The 25,012-nt window shown below is 40.8% G+C and overlaps 1 protein-coding gene across 2 annotated transcripts in view; it reads right to left on the bottom strand.

Moving 5' to 3' along the window:
* The window catches only part of sh3kbp1 (SH3-domain kinase binding protein 1), a 49,362-nt gene that overhangs the window by 16,606 nt on the left and 7,744 nt on the right, over positions 1–25,012 (bottom strand). The window contains exons 2-7 of one of the 2 annotated variants that reach the window (XM_080514892.1): positions 22,690–22,847; positions 11,441–11,590; positions 8,458–8,556; positions 6,012–6,153; positions 5,794–5,870; positions 4,190–4,279 (exon numbers count right to left, since the gene is read on the bottom strand). In XM_080514892.1, coding sequence (XP_080371018.1) covers positions 4,190–4,279; positions 5,794–5,870; positions 6,012–6,153; positions 8,458–8,556; positions 11,441–11,590; positions 22,690–22,847 — 716 coding nt within the window. Of the gene's footprint in view, positions 1–4,189; positions 4,280–5,793; positions 5,871–6,011; positions 6,154–8,457; positions 8,565–11,440; positions 11,591–22,689; positions 22,848–25,012 lie in introns of both variants that reach the window. The other variant, XM_080514893.1, reaches the window with a different exon arrangement.

Here is a 25,012-nt window from a genome sequence, read left to right as displayed (position 1 = left end):
CACCGCCCAGTGTGCATGTTTTCACACCCAGAGACTTTCTACTGCTCCTCGTGACCCGAGGCTTCACCGTCCTGAGCACACATCTCCATCAAGTCTGTTCTGCTGTTAATCACAGAACATTTGTACAAAATACTGAATACATTCATTTTAAACAAGAGTTTCAATTGGGGGTGTTTTAACCCTTCATTGAGAGATTGACTATATTCTGTAATGTTCCATTGCAGTCGATGACACGTTAGCCCCTAACTTCTTACATAGAATTGTAGGACAATACAACACTTTGCAGAAGCCCAATGAGAAACCATAAAATTTACTTTTAGTATCGGTTTAGTAAAAGTATTGTATTGTGGTAATAAAAGAAGTAAATTGATGTTGTGTTTATAGCCTTCATTTAGCGTTTGCATTGTTTCCACTTATTATTCCACTAAGTATTTATAAAACTATATATATATATACATTTTACTTAAACTTCATGCAAGACATATTAAATAAAATGTAACTTTTTTCCAGCTCGTTGGTTGTATGGAGGCGACACACAACACTTAAGTATTTGAGAACATCAGTAGCACGTTTACAGATTTTAATCAGGTTGCACTTGGCATTTCCATCAAAAGCAGTGAAGTAAAGAAATAAACAGTAACTGTTAGATTAGGGCCAAAATAATGTGAGTAATAAGTACACAAACGAAGGGCTTATATTAAACTGAACAACAACAAAATTCCAGAGGAAATTGTGGGTGCCTGCCTCTTGTCACTGTGTCTCCATGGCAACGGATGTCGATTTTCTCCTTGAGTTATGGGAATATTTGTTTAAAATTTTTTTGGCGATTTATTCAGAAACGTTGAGCCAAATCTATTTGGCTGGGCGAGAGGAGAAGCAACATACAAATGTAGAGCAATTTATTTTATTATACTTCAGTAATCAAGAGATCTTTAGACACAGAAGAAGCCCCGACTAGCAAACGCAGCTAATAAAACAGTTTGGTATTACTTGAAATGCTTTGACGACCTTTGTGTTGCTGTTGTCAGAGGACGTTTTCGTTCTTCACTCTGCATTTAGTGCGACACAAAGTCAAACTGCAGCGAGTGAAGCAGACGCTCCTCTGTCCTGCTCTGAACAGACGGAAGAGGAACGTCTGAGACGTCTTTAGAACGGCTTCAGTCTGCGTCTGCACACAGGAAAACCTCGACAGGAAGAGGAAACCGTGCTTTTTTTTTTTTTTTTTTAATGAACTGAACCTTTCAATGCATCATCAAGTCAAGAATTCTGACAAAATCCAGAACTTTGACAGGTTTCTTCACTCTAAAAGGTTTTACCACTCTTACAAATCTTAAAGATTCAAGAAATCTCACAAATTGCTCAACGAGAACTTTCACAAATGTTACAACAAACGCTTTCTCTCATTCGAGAACTCCGGTGAGTTTAAGAACACTTACAGAATCTATGACTCTCGGAACCTACAACATTTAACAAACTCTGGACCTCTGGAAGATCTAGAACTCCTAAAAAAAATAATTGGAATCATCCTGATCATCAAACTCTACCTAGTCAAGACGTTCATTCTAGAACTCTGGATGATTCCAGAATCATTGATCTTATTCTGAAGCAGACAGGCTCTTGAGCTTTCGGTTTCTATGACTCTAGCAGTTTGTTAGACCTTTAGACATTTTACAACCTCAACCTCTTCGAGAACTCTCACAAAGTCTCCAACTCTTCTTAATTCTTGAGCCCTGGCAGATTCTCAAACCCCAACCTACCCTCACAAATTCCAAAACAGATTCCAGAGCCCGTCCAGATTTTACAACCCTGGCACATTCTAAAGTACTCCCACATTTTTGAATTGTCACAAACATCATGACTCTCAGATTCTTGACCCCTGACAGACTGTAAAGATGTCACAAATTCTAGAACTTGAAAGATTCTACAAGTCCGACACATTCGAGATTAAGAGCACTTACAGAATCTATGACTCTCACATACCAAACAACATTCTGGACCTGTGAAAGATTCGAGAACTCCCAAAAAACTCTTTGAAATCCTTCTAATTCTCAAATGCTTGACAAATTTGACAACTCTTCCACATTCTCATTGTTTTCGCTCATTCAGGAACTCTGGATGTTCCAGAACTCTGGATGATTCTAGAACTCTTGCTACATCAATGACTCTCACATACCACTCTAAAACAAATCCACATTACCGAATCATGGTTCTTGAGCCTTCACAGTTTCTACAACTATGAAATATTCCCCATCCCTGGCAAATTTCTCAAAATCTGACAGACGGTAGGACCCTTACAGATTTTAAAACCATGACACACTCTAGAACTCTCTCACATTCTTGAATTCTCACAAACACCACAACTCTCAGATTCTAGGCTTCTGACAGACTGTAAGAACGTTTTCTACAACCCTAACACGTTTGTAGAACTCAGAGACATTGTAGAACGCTCACAAACTCTTCAACTCTTCCTGATTCTCAAACCCTGATGGATTTTCAAAAACGCCACAAATTCTAGAAATCTGACAGACTCTAAGGATTTTGTAAATTCTAAAACCATTGAAAGATTCTAGAACTCTGAAGGTTTTCACAACACATTCTATAACACCACACAGTCAAATTCTGGAGCCCTGACCGACTGTCCAGTCTTTAAAAATGTTAAAACTCTCACAGCTTCTAACGAGGTCACAACTTCTCCAACCTTGAAAGATTCTAGAACTCTCACAACTGCTGGATTCCCAGAAGCTCCCACCTCCATGTTCAACAGACTTCTCCTGGAACTGATGCTTCCCTCAGTGAAAGAAGTCATAAGAGCAGTGAGTAATCCTGAAACTGGTGGTGACAGCTTGAGCAGCGCAGAGCGACCTGGAGAAAGAAGTGAGCCGCAGCCTACCGTCCTCCTCCTCCTCCTCGGGTTTCCAGTCGCACTGAGAGACCAAGCTTTGCTGCATCAGCTGCAGCACAAGACCCAAGTGTCAGTGAAAATCTCTCTCTCTCTCTCTCTCTCTCTCTCTCTCACTTCTGCTTTAATAGTCAAATCCCTGCAGGATGTGTGTGTGTGTGTGTGTGTGTGTGTGTGTGTGTGTGTGTGTGTGTGTGTGTGGGAACATGAAACCACGTCCTGTGTTGTAAAGCTGAACCAGAAGAAGCGGAGGAGCCCCAGCTTCCTCCCCTCGCTGCTCACGGCACAATGATCACAGTATTACGACCCCGACGTGTTTTTATTTCCAGTGGATCCAGTTTCCACGATGTTTCGATGTGATAAACGCACCGTTCTTGCATTTTTATTTTTTTTCTCTCCCTTTTTCAGAGGACGTTTCACCTTTACAAGGCAACGTTTTGAAAAAGATGTCAGTTTCCACAATGTAGTTAGCATGCCAGGCCACTAGTGGGTGCTGCTGGTTGCTTTTGTAATGAAACACACACACACACACACACACACACACACACACACACACACACACACACACACACACACACACACACACACACACACACACACACACACACACACACACACACACACACACACACACACACAGTTTGAGATCAAACTGTCTGGAAAATGTCACACAGTTACACCAGCTGCTGGCTCGGGGGCGCTGTCGCCTGAGACAAACCAGAGAGGAAGTGAAGAAGAAACATGGCTCACTGATTGGGCCGGTGGTGGCTAGGCTAGTTAGCTCGTGGCTAATGGGTAGCCACAAACAACCGCGATATGTCGTCCTCAGACCTGATATCAATGAGTCGTCCTCACTACTTCTTCCTCTCTACTTCTTCCTCATTACTCCACGTCAGGCTGCGAGATATTTCCACACATTTTTTTTTAAATATCACGTTGTTAGCTTTGTTTGTTTACTACCCAGAATGCATTGGGATCAATGAATCCTCCACCCCCTCTGCCAGAAAGATTGTTTGTAAACGAACCGAGATCAATGTTTTTAAAGGGACCAGAGAGGTTGTAGCTCCGGTTCAGAGTTGGTGGTCGTGTTCCTGTCGCCCAAACAAAACAGTTTTTCCCTGTAGAGACTCTGGTCCGGACCAAACAGGTGAACGTGTTTGGTCCGGACCAAAATTCCCTTCTGACAAGTCTCAAACATATTTAGAAATGATTTGAAACCAGCGAAAAGGGTTAGAGCGCTCCGTCAGCCCTTGGAGGCCCCCTGGTGGCCTGGAGCTGTGTGACACTCACCTTGTCAGCCTCGGAGTCCACGTCCATGGAGCGGGGGCGGAGCTTAATGGGCTGGTCTTTGAAGATGTCCCCGAAGCCGATTCCTCGGATCTGAAGAGACGTTCAAGGACAAACGCTAATTTGTTACAGAAACAAGAGGCTCTTGGTTTATTTCTTAGTTCCGTACAGGAATTTGGAAAAGGACAGTATGACCCATCAAATCCATTAACCTGCATCTTATAATAGCTGCAGCTGCAGGCTTGTATCTGCTGCGTTCTAATCTGCTCGTGTCCGTCTGTGTCGCAGACTTTCACACTGTTGCCAAAATACTGTTAAATCCACAACTTCCATTTGCCCCTGACGTGACCTCCAGTACACAACCAGAGCCTGCAGCTCTGGACCAGCAGCAGCAAACTAGAGGAGTCTCCAGGGATGTAAATGAGCGACAGCGGTAGAATTTCCCCTTTTCACTTCATGGTTTGTTTTTAAAAATAGAATCGCAAAGATGTGTGGTTTTCATTGTTTTGAAGCACGTGTTCATATTGAATTTGTCCACTATGTTGTCGCATGTGATATAAGTTGAATAAAGTTTGGATAAAACACAAAAGTATCCTCTTCTCTGGGATTTAATGATAAGATGTGGCCAGATTTGCTATGATTCAGTACGAAGAAGCAAGCACACTGAGGCTCTGTTTACACCACAACGTTTCAAGTGAAAATGCAGAAAAGTTTCACGTTTCCATGTCTGGAGAATGCAGAGACACTGAAAACAACGCCGTGAGCAGAATGACAATGGGAACCGAGAGGAAAGTGGGAAAAGATGTTGAGGAAGACAGAAAACTCGTTGGTGAGATATGATGGGTGTCACCTGGGGACGGACGGTTCAAGACAGAAAGAGATGGACACATTTGGAGAAGGCCGAGGTCCAGTAGTGGACAATCTAAAGGCTGTGATGATGAATGAATGGATGAATGATCGGCAGCCATGTCAAGGGATAAGTGGTGATTACAGGTGTGGCCTTTAGGGGAGCGATGACTCAGCAAATACACCAAAAACGCAGAAGAAGACTCGGAGAACATAGAAATATAAACGTTGACTCCAGCTCATAGACTTCTACTGTATATAACTCTGAGTTCCCGAGGTTTATGCTCCTGCTTCTCCTGGGACGGGAAAATCCAACATGTCACCTTATTGAACCGACCAGTGTCAGTAGCTTCTGCAGCGCCACCTGGAGCACGTAGTCCGCCATTGTTTTTGTGGTTATTGGGTGACATCATGGATCATTCAGGTGGGGGGGGGGGGGGGGGGGTGGGGGGGTGACATCATCGTGAAGTTGTGTATTCCCCGGTTTCTATGGAGATGGAGTATTTTCAAAAACATCCCCCTTGGGAGTCGGGTTCAAAAAGTCTCGTTTTCAGTGGCCCAGAGCAACGTTGTCGTGGAAACCGGCACCCAAAACGCTACAAAAGTTCTCTGTCTATATTTGGAAACGTTGTGGTGTAAGCAGGCCCTGAGAATAAATACTCATATGAGTGTTTGGATGAAAGGATATTAAAGGTGGAAATAAGAATCTGAAGTATGTAGCTGAAGTTTTGATTTGAAGATTCGGGGCGTTGATTGTTCACCTTCTTCGGCTGGATTTCAGACCCTGTTTCTGATCGACTGTCTCCTCCGTCACTTTCACTGCCAGGGCTGTCTTTACCTACACACACACACACACACACACACACACACACACACACACACACACACACACACACACACACACACACACACACGGTGAATATTGAAGAATTCATTGCGATCAGAATGACGTTACTGTGGTTTTAAAACGGAGGCTCACTGCTGCGGGCGTGGCGCTCCTCCTGCGAGGTGGGCGTGTCCAAAGTGGGCGTGTCCGACTCCTTCTGGATCTCTCGGGTGAAATTGGAGGGGAACATTCCGGTCTTCCCGTTGAGGAAGCCCTCCCACCAGCCCTCCTCCACCTGCACCAATGAATGAGAGACATAACACAAAGCTTCAACCTTTAATAGAATACAAATGGCGCCACCTCCTGGCCTGGCATGCTAACTGCACTGCTTTCAGTGTCTATGTCGTTTCGTGAACATGAACACCGTTATCAAAATGTTCCCATCTAAATCCAAATATGATATGCTTTCACCTGAAACGGAGTCGTGTAAATGAGGGCTAATGCTGCTGTCTGACTGCTCTGTAGCTCCGACTAGTGGCGGGCGCCTGTATAACAGTCAGACAGAGCCTTGCACGTGGACACGTAGCTGAATATCTCAGCTTGCAGGAATCAGATTCACACAAAATAACAGAAAACAACAATTGAAATGCATTTGAAGGTGAAAACAAAAAAAGGGATAAAGGTTGAGGTGATTTTGGTCCCTTTTATTCTTCACATTTACAAAAAATGTGAAACTAATCTCTGTTAGAAATAATGACAAATTAAAATAAGTAAAGAAAGTAAATAAATAAAGACCTGTATCCGTGCTACTAAGAAAACTGTGATGACTTATCGGTAAGTTAACATCTGTATATGACATTTTTATGTTTATATGATTTTTTTTTCATTTAGAAATATTTTTATCACATTTTTATTTATTTTTTTTAAACTTTTTTTAAGCATGATGAACTTATTGTATCCCCCCCTCATCATTTCCCCAAATATGTCATGATTAAAAAAAAAAATTAATAGAATTTATTTCATCCAGTTTTTTTTTGCAAATTTTTTTTTTTTTTTAGTAGAATTCAACTTTCAAGATTAGATCAACTAAAACATATCAAAGTCAATATATTGCTTCAAAAACTTTTTTTTCAGTTTATTGTTTGCATCAATATTGGCACAGTTTCAATTTTCTTTTTTTTAAATATTATTTTTCATAATTTTGCATGTTTTGGGGAAATTTAAGGCAATCTTTATATTTTTATTTCTCTGAAAGTTTTTTTTTCTATTTTAAGTTTTTTATAACTTTTACGAGGTATTTTTTGCTCTTTGCTCCCTTTTTTTGACCTTTCATATAACTAATTGAAGTTAATTGGTTTTTTTTTACTATTATCACCCACATATTTGACTCTTTTCTTTGCATGATCTGTTCTCACGTGGAAGTTGGACTTCATAATGACTCACACTGGGTTCATGTGTCAACAGGGATTCTACCTGGATAATAGCACTCTGCTGCCACCTAGCAGCCGGAGTCTGAACTACTTCAGACTGTGCAGTAAAGACAATGTGCAGCTTTGAGCTGGAATATGAATGTATAGAAATGTAGAAATGCTAGTATTATAAAAAAAAACAACAACAAAGATTATACAGAAGTAAATGTAAATTAATTCAAGAGCAACTTATTTAAATACCTGATACTAGACATTTTGTTTGAATACTATTGTTCCCAATTATGACTAATATAGAGACATTACATCATGCCAATTGATGAAAGTGTTATATTCATAATTATAGTCTGTATTTGATTTTGCGTCTGCTGTAAGGCCGGATGTGTTTGTGACCGGACGGTAGGGCTGCTCCATTAATCGAATTTTAATTGTGATTACGATTTTGGCTCCAGATGATCTCAACGTTCATACAATCGAGGAAAAACGATTATGTGGTGTTTTCGTTGTGAGATGCGCATTTGGCTGCAGAACCGCCACTCTCAGGTATTTCCAGTCAGACAGGAAATGACGACACATTTAACCCGAACGCGCAGGCGCTAGCGACTTCGTGGTAAGTTACTACTTTTAAATTTCCCGAAAAAAAGTTCTGAATGTATGGTTTCTTGCGTGTGCTCGCCGTTGTTATACCTGCCGTAAACTAACATATATTGATGATGATAATAAAAGCGTATTACACCAGTGGTTTAGGTTCCATGTCATTTTAAAGCTAAGTCATGCTAACGGTGTCTACTAGCATGACTTAGCGTTCAGTACTGAGCCTCGCTGCCTCACAGGACGAACAAAGTAGCAACATATAATGTAAAGCAACATGATTCCTTACTGTAGTTTATATTAGTATCTGCAGTTATTTATTTATTGTTTTAAAAAGATTGAATGCAGTTTATTTTTTACTCCACCATTACAAGATGTTAATATATTCAACAGGAGAGTTTTTAAACATGTTCAATAAGTGCTGTTACAAAATCGAAAACATAATCATGTAAATAAATCATGGTTGCAACATTGCCCAAAACAATCGTGATAATGAGTTTTTCCATAAAGGAGCAGCCCTACCGGACGCTAGATTGAGAGAACGTGACGAAGGTGAAGCAGGAAGTGAAAGAGCGTCTCACCTCTGCGATGACCTCGATGACGTCGCCGATCTTCAACTCCAACTCGTCCTCATGCTGAGGAACGTAGCTGAACGCAGCCTTGCACCTCCGCTTACGGATCTGCTCCCCTGTGACACACACACACACACACACACACACACACACACACACACACACACACACACACACACACACACACACACACACACACGTTATTAAACCTCCAGGTAGAGTCATATGTTCGAGCATCAAGTGAGGTAGAAGGCTGATACTCAATAAGTAATCCATAAGTTCCCCTCCATAGTCGTTTCCTCAGAATGTAATAAATGAAACCGTCTCTACTGCACCAACACAGAACTTTGTAAATCCTGGACTCCAATCGTAGTTAAAAGAATGAATCTCCCACATACTTCTCACCATTGTTTGGTTGGTGACTTACAATAAATATGATGTCACATTTGTGGGTGAAAATTTGAATGCATGCTGAGGGCACATTCACTGGACTCGTGTATTTTTATTTGAGTTATTTGGATTTTAAATAATTGTTTCCTTTCTCTGTATCTTTGTTTCTTCCATATTTTATGTTTTATTATTATCATTATTATTATCATCATCATCATAAAATTTTAAGAATATTCATATTCATCAATTTTTTCATTTATCTACTTTATTGCTATTTATTTGTATTATTATTATTATCATCATATTTTTGTACATTTATTCATATATGTTCATATATATATTCGGACATGTATTAATCTGTATTTTTCTTCCTCATAATTATTATTATTATCATTATTGTCATTATTATTAATATCAGTATTAAATTGTGTGTGGTTTCTGGTTCCTATTTGTTGAATAGTTTGTGACTCCCCATTTCTTCCTCATCTGGTACAACAGCTGTATTTCTTACGTCTCTCCGCCGGTCGGCTGACCTTTGACCTCCCTGTTAGTGGCCGGTTGACCCGGCGGAGGCCGCGGACACGTCGGTCCAGTCTGGAGGTGTTTGCTGTTGAAGTCATCACGCTGCTCACCACCTCTGACTCACGCCTCCTGAGGCTGCAGTTCCCAGCTCCCACCACAGGGGGAGCTCTGCTCCTGTTCTCCGTGCCTCTGATGTGCAGCCACGCCAGTGAAAGACGCCCAGAGCACAAACCTCTACCGGAGAGAGGCATTGTGGGCCATTTGCACCTCTTTATGGTCCTTCCACTGCTCTTTCGAGTGCTTTTATGCCTCTTGAATGTCTCCTTGTCGCTGCTTTGAACCATTTTTATGCTTGTTTTATGTCATCTGGAGATATTTGATATCCCTGCAGTCCTTCGATAGACATCTTCATGGTCGTTTTGCAACCTTAACTGGAGGTTTCGTGATTTAGCTTTTTCCCTCAAGGTCATTTTGTGTCTCCTGGTATTTTCACTTTACTTTTTGCTTGTTTTTGGGTTTTTTTAATATGCTCTAGATTTGTATTTCTTCATCCTTGACTTAATTTGAACCGAGCCATTCGGCTTCACTTTGTGTTCATTGTTGCACTTCTCAGACATGACTGCACGCTTATAATCCTTTTTCATGCTTTAAGGTCATTCAACATTTGACATTTACTCATTTTGTCTTTATTCTTGCAGCTTCTTAAGGGAATTTCACGTCTGTAGTTTAGGGTCTTGTCCCTCGAGTCATTTTAACCTTCCTTGTGGCAATTTTGCCTTTTTAAAGGGTAGTTTTGCATGTTTCTTGTTATTTTGTCACTTTTAGTGATCATTCTGTCTCCTTACAGTCATTTCACATCTGAGTGCAGTAGATTTGCACGTCTTTCAAAACTGTCAGTTTTTGCAGACATTTTAAATCTATTTAACCTCATTTTGCTCTTGTTTGAGGCTATTTTGAATCTCTTTGTATTTTTCTATTGATTATCTTGCATCATAATCAGGTAGTTTTCATTGTATAGAGTAATGTTTCATGTCTTTGTGATCATCCTGTGTCTGCAGCCATTTACCACCTCTGTCCTTGAGCAGATGTTTTTGATCCTTTGTGTGTTTTTACACATTTCAGACCTCTCACTTGTAGATTTGCACGTTTTTGAACGCGTCGCTTTGCAGGCCTTTTGAATGACTTTGAGGTCATTTCGTATTTGTATCTATTCACTTTGCCTCAGTTTGAGGTCATTTATTTTCTCTTTGTATTTTTCAATTGATTATTTTGCATCATTATCAGCTGGTTGCTTTTGTCTCTTTGCAGTTGTGTGTTTTTGTCATTTCTTTAAGGGAAGTTCACGTCTGTAACTTATTTTCATCTCTGTAGTCATTTCAAGCTTCCTTGTGGCATTTTTTGCATCTTTGTATGGTTGTTTTTCATGTTTTTTTGTAGTTTTGTCACTGCTTTTGTCATTTCAGATCTCTTGGTCGTAGATTTGTTTTGCTATCACAATGAATGACTTTGCAGACATTTTGTCTCTTCGAAGCCATTTTACACCTTGTATTTTTTTGAACTGATCAATCTGCCTCCTAATCGGGTGTTTCTTTGTCTCGCGTTTTGCATGGTGTGGTAGTTCACAGGGTAGTTTGTCATGACTCTTTACCCCCTTGTGTAATCGTTTTCGGCGACTTATCATTTCTATAAATGTGTTTAACAGATTGTGTGATCGTTCTGTGACTCTTTAGTGTCACGTCGGACCTCGAGGTCGTAGATTTACATTGTTTTGTAAAACGTATTGTGATCGTAATGCATCGCTTTGCAGGCATTTTGCATATCTGCGCAATTATTAGGCCGTTTTATTTACATTTTTCCCTGTTTGTCAGAGTCTCTGGTGTCATTATAGAACTGTTAAGCATGTTGCTGCAGATATTTTCCAACTCCGCTTTGCAGAGTTTGGTGGTGAAGGTGTGTGGCGGTGGCCTCTGAGTGTGTATGCAGTGTGTTAGTCCGCTGAACAGACCTTGACCTAAATCCCCACACACACACACACACACACACACACACGCTAATAGGATCTGTGTCTGAGCCCGGCTACCTGCAGCCACATCCTCAACACATGACCCCCACCTTTCCGGCCCGGTCTCACGCTGGGGTCGGACACGGGGCTGGCCCGGCCGTTGGACAGGTCGGACCTCATCACGCTGGCCTGTCCTCCTCCGTCGCGCTTCCCGTCCTTCTTTATCTCCTGCGGAGAAACGGAGGAGGTCGTCAGCGAGACGGGAGGTGAGGAAAACACCTCCGAAGCGACGGTTTGGAACATAGAAACTTTCTCTCCAGAGTTGGGTCATGAAACACTTTTCAGCTGGGATCATTACTGTTATTCAAAGAAGACACAGAGATGCAGCTCATGATGTCCGAAGCTGAAGCTTGCAAGTAAAACACGATCGTCTAAAACCTAAAAGTAACAAGAATGATGCGGTTTCCTGTCAAATTTCCACTAAAAATTCCATTATTAAGACGGCATTGCTCAGTTTTACTGCCAAAACAGTAATATACTGGATATAAACTGCAGGAAAAACTGCAAAAAAAACCTTCTTATGCAAGCAGACACGTTACATCAGCAGGTTCCTGCTAAACTGATGCAACTCTTTCTTTTCTAATAAAGGTAAAAATGCAACTTTTTGATTGCTCCTTATATAAAATGATTAAAAACAATGTGGAAACACTCATCTGAAATGAGCCCATGTGGATAAACTTGCAAAACGGTAACCTGAAATCCGCAGTTTTTAGGGGTTACAAGTCTTTGTTGTGAAACTCGGAATAATAAAAAATAATAAATAAGTAAAACATTTTCAAATGACTCGTTTAAACTCTTCTGTATCTTATTTCAAATAAATTCAATAGAAAAGTGCAGAAAATCAAAATCGCAACTTTATAAAAAGGACAATAAATACAGAACGTGTGATTTATTCTAAACTTCTAGGAACGTTTGCAACACGTTAAATAATCATTAACCTGATTTTGATTCATTTAAAACATCTGAATCATACTGTATTTTTGATTTGTCTCAGGTGTGGAGCTAATACAGTTGTAATATAAGTAAACTGGAAACAAAAAATCTCTCTCTGTCTCTCTCTCTCTATGTATGTATATATATATATATATATATATATATATACACACATATACACACATATATAAGCATCTATTATACACACTTACAAGCAAAAATTATTACATAGTTGGAAATACAGTTTCCTATTTACGTTTGTATATTATAATGTTATTTTTTTATAAATTGATGGGTTTTTCCTCTGTAAAAGTGCCCTGAAATGGCTGTTGTATTTGGTGTTGTATAAGATATATGTTATATATAAGTTATACAATAAATAAAAGAACACTAAACTCATTTTTTAAACTGATTGACTTTGTTATCAAATGTCTCTCTTTTGTCAATAAGTCTTCTTATCAATTTATTTTAAAGTTCAATTTAAATAAACCCAGAAAAAATCCCTCCCTACAAAAAAAAAATACAGAAATTGATGAGTTAGTAAGAAAAGATTAAACAGAGGTCATTTGTATTTGTAAAAAAATGTAACATCTTAATTTTGTAATATTTGGTCAAATCTATTTTCCTCTACAGAAATCTTAATGATTACTGGATAAATGTGTTTCATCACAATATATCTGGGTTCAAACATGATCTGTGAATTGTAATTATAGAGTTGGAGCGACTAGTTCATGATAAAGTGAGGAATGATATTAAAATTACTTTTGACAACAAACCGAAACAAAAACCGAGAAGGAAAATAGTTTATAAAAGACATTTCAAGTGAAAATGCTTTGTTTTTGTGTTTTCATTTCAGAAAAGTTTCACGTTTAGAAAGCCAAGTCCGTTACCACGGAAACAGCGGTAACACTGTCGTTATCATGCCAGGCCACGGGTTGGCGCTGTTGTTTCCTTCTGTCATGAAGGAATTTCTTAATGTTTTTAACAACAATATTAAAGGTATAGTAGAGGATTTTCTTCTTCCGGGTGGATCATCAAAATAACTGGTCCTCCCAATTGTCAATCATTCTGGTGATATATGACGTAAGCCCGTCGTACGTGCTCGTCCCTGCACGCAGCTCACTCCACACGGTTCTCATCATGCCGGTGGCCGACCCGACGCATTATTCTCGGACATTTTTACACAGTTTCACCCCCTCTGGTGCAAATCTTCTTGTAAAGTGAGCTTATGTGAGCGATGCCGACTTGTGACTTGTAAACAGAGCGTGCACGAGGAGAACTGGGCTCGTGCACGTCTCTCGCACGCGTTTTAGTAGGCGTTCCGTCTCGGGAGCAGGTACAGCGTTGCGCATGCGCATTTTTTTCAAACGGTGGAGAGGGCGGGTCTTTCCTAAAGTTCCTGAAAATCCTCCTGTATACCTTTAAGTAAAAAAAAAACCAATAATCTCTCAATTCAAAGAATCTTGTATGACTGGATGAACAAAGGGCTGCTCAATCAACCAATGAACATGAATCTGATGTGAAACTTCTGAACCAGACGTGCGAGCGGGAGCTGTGGAGCAGGTGACCCCGACACACAAACACAAACACAAACAAGCGTTCTCCCTCTGCGTTCACCAGGAACGACACGACGGGATCGGCGGGAACGCTGACGTCCCGCCGCCACATTCATCCTGACAGCGTTTCGTAAGCTCTGGCCTGTGGCGAGTCAGTGAAGCAGACGGACCGGCCGCGCTGACTCAGAGGGAGCCGTCGCACGCACACACACACACACGCACACACACTCACACACGCGCGTGTGCACGCCGGCCCGGTGTCGCCTGGTGCGGCGCGAACGCCTTAATGAGCCCCGGATCCAAAAATACCAGAGAGGAGACGTTTCCTCGACAACAACTGCAGCTCATTCAAGGCACACGCCGCAAAAACAACAACAACAAGCAAAGCAACGAGATTCGGTCCGTTTTGGCAGAACAGACACACTTCTAGGTTCACATGGTGACGATCAGCCCACCAACGTCAGTGGATTCCTCCCAGCTTCGGCCTCCATACACTGTTATATAAATCAGCCTATGAATGAAACATGAGAACACCCTGCTGTTCAGAGCAGAACGTTATGCTGAGGAACAAAGTGGGAAAGTTTGGTTTCAGTATAAACGGCTGAGAGGGAGATTTTAAGAAAAAACACAGTGGGGAAAAAAGCACCTGGTTTGACAAAACACCTTTAGAAGGTCCTTTCTTTCTACAAATGACACCAAATCACTGAATAATGAACTAAAAAAGACTTTTAAGAGGGCTGGAATTACAGTAGACATGCAAAATGGCCACAAATCAACTACAGAATTCCACAAATTTAACTTAAATAGATGTATAATAGTCATAAAGAGCAACAAATAGCCTTAAAGCTACATTGAATTACCAGAGACAGTTGCCACACAGCCATAAAAAGACAAGAAAATGTACATAAATAGATATTCAATTACCTTAAATGACCTTAAATTCAATTTCTATAGACACTCAATAGCTATAGAAAGGTACAAAATTAATAAAAATATAACCAAAACCAAACCACCAAAACATACAACCGCTATGAGGCAGCACACATCACTACAGACAATAACTCAACATAAACAAATATAAAATGCCCTCATGTTGACATGAAATTACTCAAAATATTGATAACAATAACATAGAGGTGGCAAATTCGATCAAGAAGATGCAAAATGACAATGAAACAGCTGTAAAATGGTTGTAGAATGGTCATGAAAGAAACAGAATGGACAAAAATGGAAGAATAAACACAAAAAGGAATCATGAAGATGCAAAATGTGGACAGAGAACTAAGAAACAGCCACAAAGAGACTTAAGAAGAGACAAGAAATGACAAAAGAGAAGCAAAATTACGACATGCAGGTGCAAAGTTGTGACCAAATATAAAAATGTAATTAAAAAGGAAAAAAAACAATTCAATAAACCACACATAAAATGAAAACAGCAGGCATGAAACATGAACATAAAGAGGCTTGAAATACCTGGGAAGTGGCAGAAAATGTATATAAAATGATGTCAAATGAACATGAAGGAGAAAGAAAGAGACAAAGCTTGAAGAATGAATATTGGTACTCAACTCAACTTTGAGAAACACATAAAATATAAAAAGTAAAAAGAAAACACAAAGACGAAAAACAACAATAAGATTAAACAAATGACAATAAAAAAACAAAAACTAAAAGCATGAAAACAACACTAAACGACACAAATGTCATGTCCCCCAGAGGGCGGGCCCAGGAACATGTATTTTTTTAATTTAAATGTTTTTTTAAAAACCCGACCACATTTAAAATAGCGGCGTTGCATAACTGCGGGTCGAATCCCACCTCACATCTGCTAAGTGGGCTAATGCAGCGGTAACGGCAGACACATCGATCCCAGGGACACACACACACACACACACACACACACACACACACACACACACAAGCGGCTGAATCAAACAGAGATGTAAACCCACACAGTCCACCATTCGGCTGCTCGGCCTCACGAGAAGTAAAGCATTAATTCTTCAGGGATGAAAATGTAAAACGCTTTTCTTTTTTTTTTTATTGCCGCTTGAATAATGAATATGTGCGCCGCTTCTCCTCCGGAGGGGAAGACAAGAAAAAAAAACCCAGCAGGAAACACCTGTATTATGTCTCTTCTGTCCCCAAACGATTGGTTGAAAAGCAATGGACGGTCAGCGCAGGACATCACGTGACCTCTGACCTTTCCCCGGGCGCAGATAAAGCAGAACAATGCAGAGGAGCAGCCTCTGTGTAGGAGGAGTCCTGCAAACGATCCCCACATGCAGCACAGACAAACCCAGAATGAGGAAACAGAGTGTGGCTGTATTGAGAAATGCATTATTTCCCCTCCGTTTCTCTGCACAACTCCACCTCCACCTCCACCTCCACCTCCACCTCCACCGCTCACACTGCGCACACCGAAGATCCCAAACTGCCTCAGAGCTGACATTTTAGACACAAAATACAATGTAAAGATAAATAGTTACTATTTATTACATCTAACATGAAGTATTTCAGGACTTTTTTATGATTTATCCTGCATAACTTGAGCTCTGAGTCGTGAAATCAAGAATAAAATCTTTCAAAATATGTGAATAATTCATATAATCTGACATTTTTCTGACATTGTTTAAGCAGCTAGACCACCGGTGTCAGATATACAACCTGATAGATGACATTATACGGTGTAAAAATCACTACGAAAATTGTTTTGGCAAAAGTAGTTCTCGTCTCTGACACGGTTTTGAATTATTTCACCGTATTTTAAACCTTTCTGTGCTGAAATAGAGAGAAAAGCTTTGAGTGAAGTTCAAACTTCACAGTGCTCTTATCACAAAGGTAAAACACAAAGATGATTTACAACAAACTTTTCAAATATGTTGTACTGTTTTTAGATTCAAATGCACTACATATTGTTTTTGCACAAGTTTCCAAATATTAAGAATATTAAAATGTGCCGCTTTTACAATGCAACTGTTTCATTAATTAATAGGAAATTATTGGAAACACGTTTTTTTTAGCTGATCAGTCAATTAATTGCAAATATAACATAGTGATTGTTCAGACCTGTTTACATGAAGTTTTTGAAAACAAGTTGTCAAGGTGTAACTTTTTGAGAAAAGAAAAAAAAAAACACTCCGACTCTGTGGAAACGTGACAAAGTACAGCTTTTTGGAACCCCTCTAACCCCGTCTCCATGGAAACAGGGAAGAACAACATACGGCGCCACCTCCTGACCTGGCATGCTCACTGCATCTTGTTCAGTGTTTCTGCGGTTTCTGTCTAGTTTTCAAAACGTTACCGTGTGAACATGAAGCCTTTCTGAAACTTTCACTCTCAAGGCTGTCGTTTTTTATTATGGAAATAAGATAAAAAGAAAAAAATGCATGAGAGTAAACTTGGGCTTTACTGTAAATGTTAAACGGAACATTTAGCTCTTAAAATGAGTACCTAAACCAAAACTGAGTACTTAAAAACTGTGTTTTTAGAAGACATTTTTCTTACTCTGTCAAATATGATAATAACGGAGGTTTTTATTTTTTTATTTCTGTTGTACCGAAGCAGGATTCTGTCGTCTGGTGGTCCAAGATGGTATTTACTGTATGTTTTTTATTGATAAAAGTTGCAGTCAAACAGCAAACAAACAAAAAAGTGTGACTCGTGGTCCAGAAAATACAGTGCTAGAATGGTATTCCATGATAAAGTAGAGAAAAGAGTAGAAAAAAGGTAATAGAAGGGGAAAAAAGAAAAAAGAAAAGAATGAAAATATCTAAATATACAGCCAAAAGGGGAGTGTAGTGAAACAGTGAATATTGGAGAATAATTTAGCAGAAGAAGAGTTAAAAAGAGCTGGAATGGAGGTGAACGAGCGTCATTCAGCAGGGATAAAGGAATACGTTTAATAATCCAAGATAAGTAGAAACACTTGATTGTGACGGTTCCGGTACATGGGTTCCCCGGTTCTGAACCTCCGACGCTGATCCGCCCGTCGGCCCACAAACGCTTCCCGCCATGTGACTCCGATCCGCGGCGGCGGTTTGTGCCGGTGCACTGAGCGCAGGGGGGTCACGGGGCTGCAGCCAGAGCTCCCGATAAACAGGATATCCTCGAGTCTGTTCACCAGGAAACCTCCCCGCTCCACGCGCTCCTGCTGCTCGCCGGGACAATAGCGGGCCGCCGGCCGCGCGCTAATCGATTGGTTGAGAAAATTATTAAAAAAGATAGAAACTGCGTCACTATGGAGCTACTTGGAGAAGATCTTATAAGAGGAGCTAATGTCTTAATGTAGTGAACAGATCAGGAAGATTTGGAGCTGAGGGTTTTTTTTTTGCCAGTTGCTTTTTGTCAGTTGCTTGCTAATGCTAACCTGCTAATGCTAAACGACAACGTGAGCAGCGGGGGGAGGGGGAGGGGGGCTTCCTGTCACTTCTTTAACCTGCATTTCCACATCCCCCACTTCACACACACACACACACACACACACACACACACACACACACACACACACACACTCAATGGCATTGCAAAGCTTAATGTCACTGATTCCCATAACTGCAGTCTTGTGACAGAGCAGTCTGGTATTACTGCATTACTCACAGCCTTCCTCTGTGTCTCACACACACACGCGCGCACACACACACACACACACACACACACACACACACACACACACACACACACACACACACACACACACACACACACACACACACACACACACACACGCACACACACTGTCCTCACTCAGCACTCAGACGAAGCCAGCGACCTGACAGTGCTTCTCCTGCTTCAGTGTCTGTTTGCTCTCAGCTCTACTTCGTCTGCTTCCTCCTTCATCAGCCTGTGAACCAGGTACTTCCCCTTCCTTCTGATCAGGGTAAACTCGTCTCCCTCCGACCCGCCGATGAAGCTCCCCACGTCAATCTGCCGGAGCTGCAGCTGAGAAGCTTCAGCCAAAAGTCCCTCTTTTGGAGAAGTGTGCTATCTTTATCTGTCGATGTAGCTCCAACCACCACCGAGGACACATTAAATGGCATGACTTGCATAAAAAAACATGGGAACATATGGGGCCTGGAGTTAGCGTGCGCTTTGCAGGTGAATTACTGACAATAACTCATATTCGAATATTTTGCATGCTTAATGTGCAGCCTAATTTCATCTTGAATGGGCCGGATACGTAAAATAGCGCCATAAGAACCTTTATATTTAAAGTTTTTCTTTGCTGTGGTGCAGAGTATACTGATGAAAATGTCTATATGTTCACAAAACCAAACAAGTACTACAGAAAATGACTAAAACCCTCAACATAAAGCCAATTTTAATGATTTGGCCCGGAGGCCTTATGTTGAACACCCCAGTTTTAAACAACAACGATCAGCAGGTCACTTTGTCTTCTTGCGATGAGGAAAGTTGGATGTATCGACGGAGGCAGTTATAAATACAAATGTCAAAGCATTGCAGCAAAAACCAAAGAGGTTGAAACCAAAAATGCATACATCTTATCATCAAGTCCAAAAATAGAAGCTGTGCATGAGCCAGCGGAGGAAATGCTCGTCACCACATTGAACAGGTTCAGTGTGTTTGTACTTTCTGTTCAAATAGAAGCAGAACGTCCGTAGATCAGACCTCGGTTCTCCACGCGGTAGCTGCATTTCTTCAGTTTTAAGGATTCAGATCTCAAAACGATCCCGATCCCTCTTGTACTCTCCTGATTTCACCATGTCCACAATGAATTATATTTATATATATTAAAGAGTGCCTTTTTTATTCTGATTAATCAACTTTTAAGAAGATTCTTTCATCGGCATGCTGGCATGTGCTTGTAATTTCACACCAGCCTCCTTGTAATAAATCTATGGGCAGCCTTGGTTTACACAATGTGTCACGTTTATTCTAACGAGACACTGAAAATGCATTGTCTTCGCATTTTCATTTCAGAAAAGCAAGATGTCGACACAGCAATGTTTTGAAAATGGTATCCGTTTCTACAAGAACGGCAGAAATGCTAAAAAAAAACGATGTAGTGAACAAGAGTTGTTGGTTGTTTTGTAATGAAACCACACACATGCAGCAGAGAACAACACGCTATAAACATTAACAAAGGGAGAACACGGACAGACGACTAAGTTGCGTTGTTATTACGGTGACTGTCAAAATAAAAGTACCAAGTCCAGGAGAATATGAAGTGGGAGTCGTGACGCGACGGAGGAAACATTGTTGTGTAGCAGCGTTTCAGAAAAGTTGCATTTTACCCCCGTTTCCATGGAGACGGAGTCAGAGCGTTTTCACAAAGTCCCATTTTCAAGACCTCCGAGCACCGTTGTCATGGAAACAGACCCCTTTTCACTTGAAACCATGTCGCGTCAACGGGGACTTAGAATATAAAAGGGGTTGCAAAAAATGCAGCAGTGCATTCAGTTTGTCCAAGTCCTTGTACATGAAGTATTTTTGGTAGTTTGTTGGAGTTTACATTGAATTCCCAACTTGGAACGTTGTGATTAACTGGAATACTACAATCTGGTTTGTCTGACAACATTCTGAATAACATGTTTGTGGAAAAATGATAATAATGATATGTCAATTCGTCTCACATGAACTGTTATTCTTTCTATTAAAATCAGAAACTGTACAGAAAGTGTACGTACTGCGTTCACTGGTTGTTTTTCTTTGCCAGGCTGAAACCCACAGTAGTTTTAATCTAGGAGGAAGTCATGAGGCAGCAGCCTCTCAGTTCCAGGCTCAGTTTTTCAGATCCTTCGCAGCGTCGTGGAGGATTAACCGCCAACCCGATTTAGAGCGACTGTGAGGACAAACTCAGCCTTCTGCAAACAGCCGAGGCAAATATCAGGCAATCTGAAATACCTGCTGGTGAGCGAGACGTCTGAGTGTGACGGAACAGTGAACGACGGTTCTGTGTGTCGTGAAGCATAACGACACACAAACTGAAACCAAACTCCCCAGTTCAAGGTTCTGTATGGAGTTGTTCTCCAATAATGTATATTTTGTTAGAGAATAATGGATGCACAGTATGATTATCTCCAAACTCATTTTTTAAACTAATTTAAGATCAAATATGTTTTTGTAATATCATACATGAGGTTTTCTACAAGTTTCCCCCCCTCTTTTCCACGGTGGCGGAGTTGGAGCGTTTTCCAAAAGTTCCACTTTGGGAGCCGTTTTCAAAAAGTCGCGTTTTCTGTGACTCCGAGCACCTTTGTCGGATAAACGGACCCACAAAACACAGCAAGAGTTTTCAGTTTTCTCTTGTTGTCGTGGAAAAGAGGCCCGAGATAAAAATCAATGTAGCTCCATGTATTCACACTCCATAACAACAGGGGGCGATAAAGCCTCGGAACGTGACTCGACAGGAGACGTTTCATACAGTTTGTTCACATGTGTATAAAAATATTATGCTGAAGACAATCAAGTAAAAAAGTTACATTTTATATAATATTTCTTGCATGAAGTTAAGAGTTTTAAGTAAAATGTATATAATATCATATACTATATATATATATATATATATCATCCTCATTTTCTTGTCATTTTGTCATTTATTACTAAACTGGTTTTTGTGTTATACTGCAATATTGTACTAGACTATTAGACTATCTCCGCACCATATTTGAACTCCATCAACTTAAAACAAAACGTTACTTTATGTTATGTAAAAACTGAACAAAAGCAATATGTCTACGTTACCGTATTCTCCAAACCATAAATCAGTGTTTTGTTGTTGTATAGCAGACTATGTAACTTATATTAAGAAGTGACTTTTATATAAAAAATATAATTGTATTATACTATCTGACACCACCAGATGTCACTGCATGACAACAGAATGCTGCTACAGAATGCTATAGAAGAACCGATTTGCTGAAACTGCACAATAGAATTCAAAGTAAAAATTGGACAAAAGAAACTCTTGAAATGTATATTGGGCAAGAACATAAATTTACATTTGTTTGACCAATTAAAAAATGAAAATTCACTAAATTTGCACATCTGATGTGGCTTGTTCTGCAATAAAATGTGTCTTTTGTTGTTTAAGCTGGTGATTAAAAGAATAATGACATAATTTTATCTCATATTTCTTGCATGAACTGAAAAGTTTGAATTAAAATGCAGGTAAATGATCACAAAGGGGACTAGTTCTGTCGCTACGTCCTCATTTTATGCGTTACCATATTCTCCAGACTATAACTCAGTTGTTTGTTCTGTTTGTTTAGCAGATTATGTAACTTGCATTAAGAAGTGATTTTTATATAAAAATGTACTTGTAGATACCATCTGAGACCACTAGATGTCACCCCATGACAACAGAATACTGCTACAGTACCACAGAAAAACTAAGAAACTCTTGAAATGTATGATGGGCAAGAGTATGTATTGAGATTTGTTTGACCAATTAGAAAATGAAAAACCACTAAAATCGCACCTAAAATGTGACCTTTGTTGTTTAAGCTGGTGATGAACAGAATAATCTCAAGAGACTATTTGAAAATGAGTTTCCATGCGTGTGAAATACAGCAAATGATGGAAAACGATATGATGAAGGACTTCCAGTCCAGAGAATACGGTACCCTGCTGCCACTGCTTTGTGTGAAATACGAGTTGAACAGATTTCATCTGAAACTTCGTCTGACGAGACGTCTCTCACCTGCGCTCCAGACGACTGAAACAGCAGCAGCAGCCACAAAACCACAAGCTCACGCTCAGGAAGACGGGGACGGCGGCGCGGCGGCGGCGCGCGGTGGCGGCGGCGTGATTACTCACCCTGACAAAGTTATCGGGGAACAGCCCCCGGCGGCCCCCCAGCTCGCCCTCCCACCATCCCCCGTCGTCCCGCCGTATGTTCACGATGACGTCCCCCGCCGTCAGGCTCAACTCATCGTCCTGCTGAGCCTCATAGTCGAACTCCACCACGGCCTCCACTGCGAGAAACAGAGAGGTCAAAGGGTCAAACGCAACAGCGGAGCAGGATTTTGTCGTTCCGCCGCGACAGAATGACGAACGCACTCGGCGTTCTCGCACTCCTGTTGAGTTTACTCGTAAACAAACCCTCCAACATTTGGAGACTCGCCTTGTTTTTCTTTTCTGTTTTTTTGTTTTGTTTTGGTTGTTTTTTTTACATCCACGTCTCCTTTTCTTCGCCCTGCGTTGCTCCAGCTCCTCTCCCCACAAACTGTTTGCTTGGACCTCCTCAAATATTTATCCTGGAGCAGGTTTCTCAGCTTTTAGCATAATCCTGCACAAAGCTGTGAAATTATGTAAATATTTGGCGCACATGCAGGAGAGGAGCATACAGGAGATCTATGGTGCATGCAGTAAAGGATGAGACTATAAACATCAACCCAGGAAGTTTATTTTTGTCTTATCTGATCAGGTATGCATGAGTATATATCGGAGAAGAGCTTTGAATATATATAAATATCCACATTTTATATCGCTCTGTGCCATGGAGTGTTAAACATGAGGCCCATGGGTGAGAGCTGGGTTGAATTAGATCTCGCTGGATGACCTTTGCAAAACATAAAAAAACAATTAATACTTTAACTGCTTCTTAAAAATGAATGTGAAAGAATGTGCGGGGGGTAAAATTGCTAACGAGCTAGCATTAGCATCCATAGCAGACCGCGGAGGGAGGGTTTGTGAAAACACAAGAAAGAAAATGTGCAAATCTTTCACCCCGATGAGACGTTCTCAAGTGAAGACGGACGGTTTTGGACGCTCGTTTACACGACGACGCTTTGAGTTACTGAAAGAGCGCCATTTTGAAAACGGCGCCATGAGACTTGGGGTAAGTTCCTCAGAGACACGCAGACAAGGCGGGTTCTCAAAAAGGTTCTCAAAAAAAAAAAAAAAAAAACCTCCGTCCACACGTCATTATGAACTCGGCTCAACACGAGGCTTCAGTAGTACACAAGTAGTACACATGTAGTACACATGTAGTACACATGCCAGGCATGTAGGGGCGCTGTGACTCATCAAACACACCAAATACAGAAGACTCAGAGCACATAGAAATCGAGAAGTAGACTACCGCTTTTAGCCTTCATATAATTCTATGTTGTATCGGTCTATGGTCCTGCTCCACCTCCAGCTAGCGTCAGTCGCTTTTGCAGCGCCACCTGGAGCATGTAGTCCGCCATTGTTGTGGTTATTAAATGACATCGCAGACGCGGACATGTGTGTGTGATAGATAGATAGATAATAACTTTAATCATCCTCGAAGGGAAATTGTTTTGTTGCAGCAATCTGGTACTAAAAGTAGAAGGACCAGGAGCTGCTGCAACAGGCTGCCGCTAGGGCGGCGCCATCTTGGATCAGGTGCAACAATAGGTGCATTGAAATTGCACCTATTGTGTGTGTGTGTGTGTGTGGTTTCAATACAAAAACAAACAACAGCGCCAACTCTTGGAATGGCATGGTAATGGCACCGTTTTCATCCCTTGCCTGTTGAACACCAAACTTTCTGGAAATGCAATGATGCATTTTCACCTGAACAGCGTCTGAGTTGAAGCTGAATATTTTTCAATGGCACCAAACTGAACTGCAATTTCTTTGTAAAACGCTGAGGACATTATTGTGAAAGTGTTCACTTTTCTGCAAAACCCTTGCAGCTACGTTCCTGTTGTGGGCCGTCCAAGTGGCTCCTGAGCTAAAACGAGTGTGACGGCTGTGCTGCGTTACGCCGGAAAACACCGATTTGCATCATTTTGAAGACGAGCTCTCAATTCAAACCAAAAGCAAAAGATTAGCTTTCTACGAATCAGAGCTGTGAGACTAAGGAGGTCTGACAGAAGAAACTCAGTCACAAGTTCAATCAATTTGGAGTCACTCATCAACTAGACAAGCATGTCTGAGCAGGAGGACCCGGACCGGACCGGACCAATACTATCAAAGGGGGGGGGGGGGGGGTCTCAAAAGAGGGGGCGAGCTAATAATGAGGGGGACACACTGGTGTGTACCAAAAGTACACTGATATTATCTAAATGCGCTCGATTCTTTCAAATGAAGAACCACACAAGACGTCAAGGAGATGAGAAAGTATATTTCTGACATAACAGATTCGCCCAAACGTTCATCTCTGTCACGG

Source organism: Blennius ocellaris, assembly GCF_963422515.1.
Source record: "Blennius ocellaris genome assembly, chromosome: 19".
NCBI classification, from domain to species: domain Eukaryota; kingdom Metazoa; phylum Chordata; class Actinopteri; order Blenniiformes; family Blenniidae; genus Blennius; species Blennius ocellaris.
This window is presented reverse-complemented; position numbering and strand designations above follow the sequence as displayed.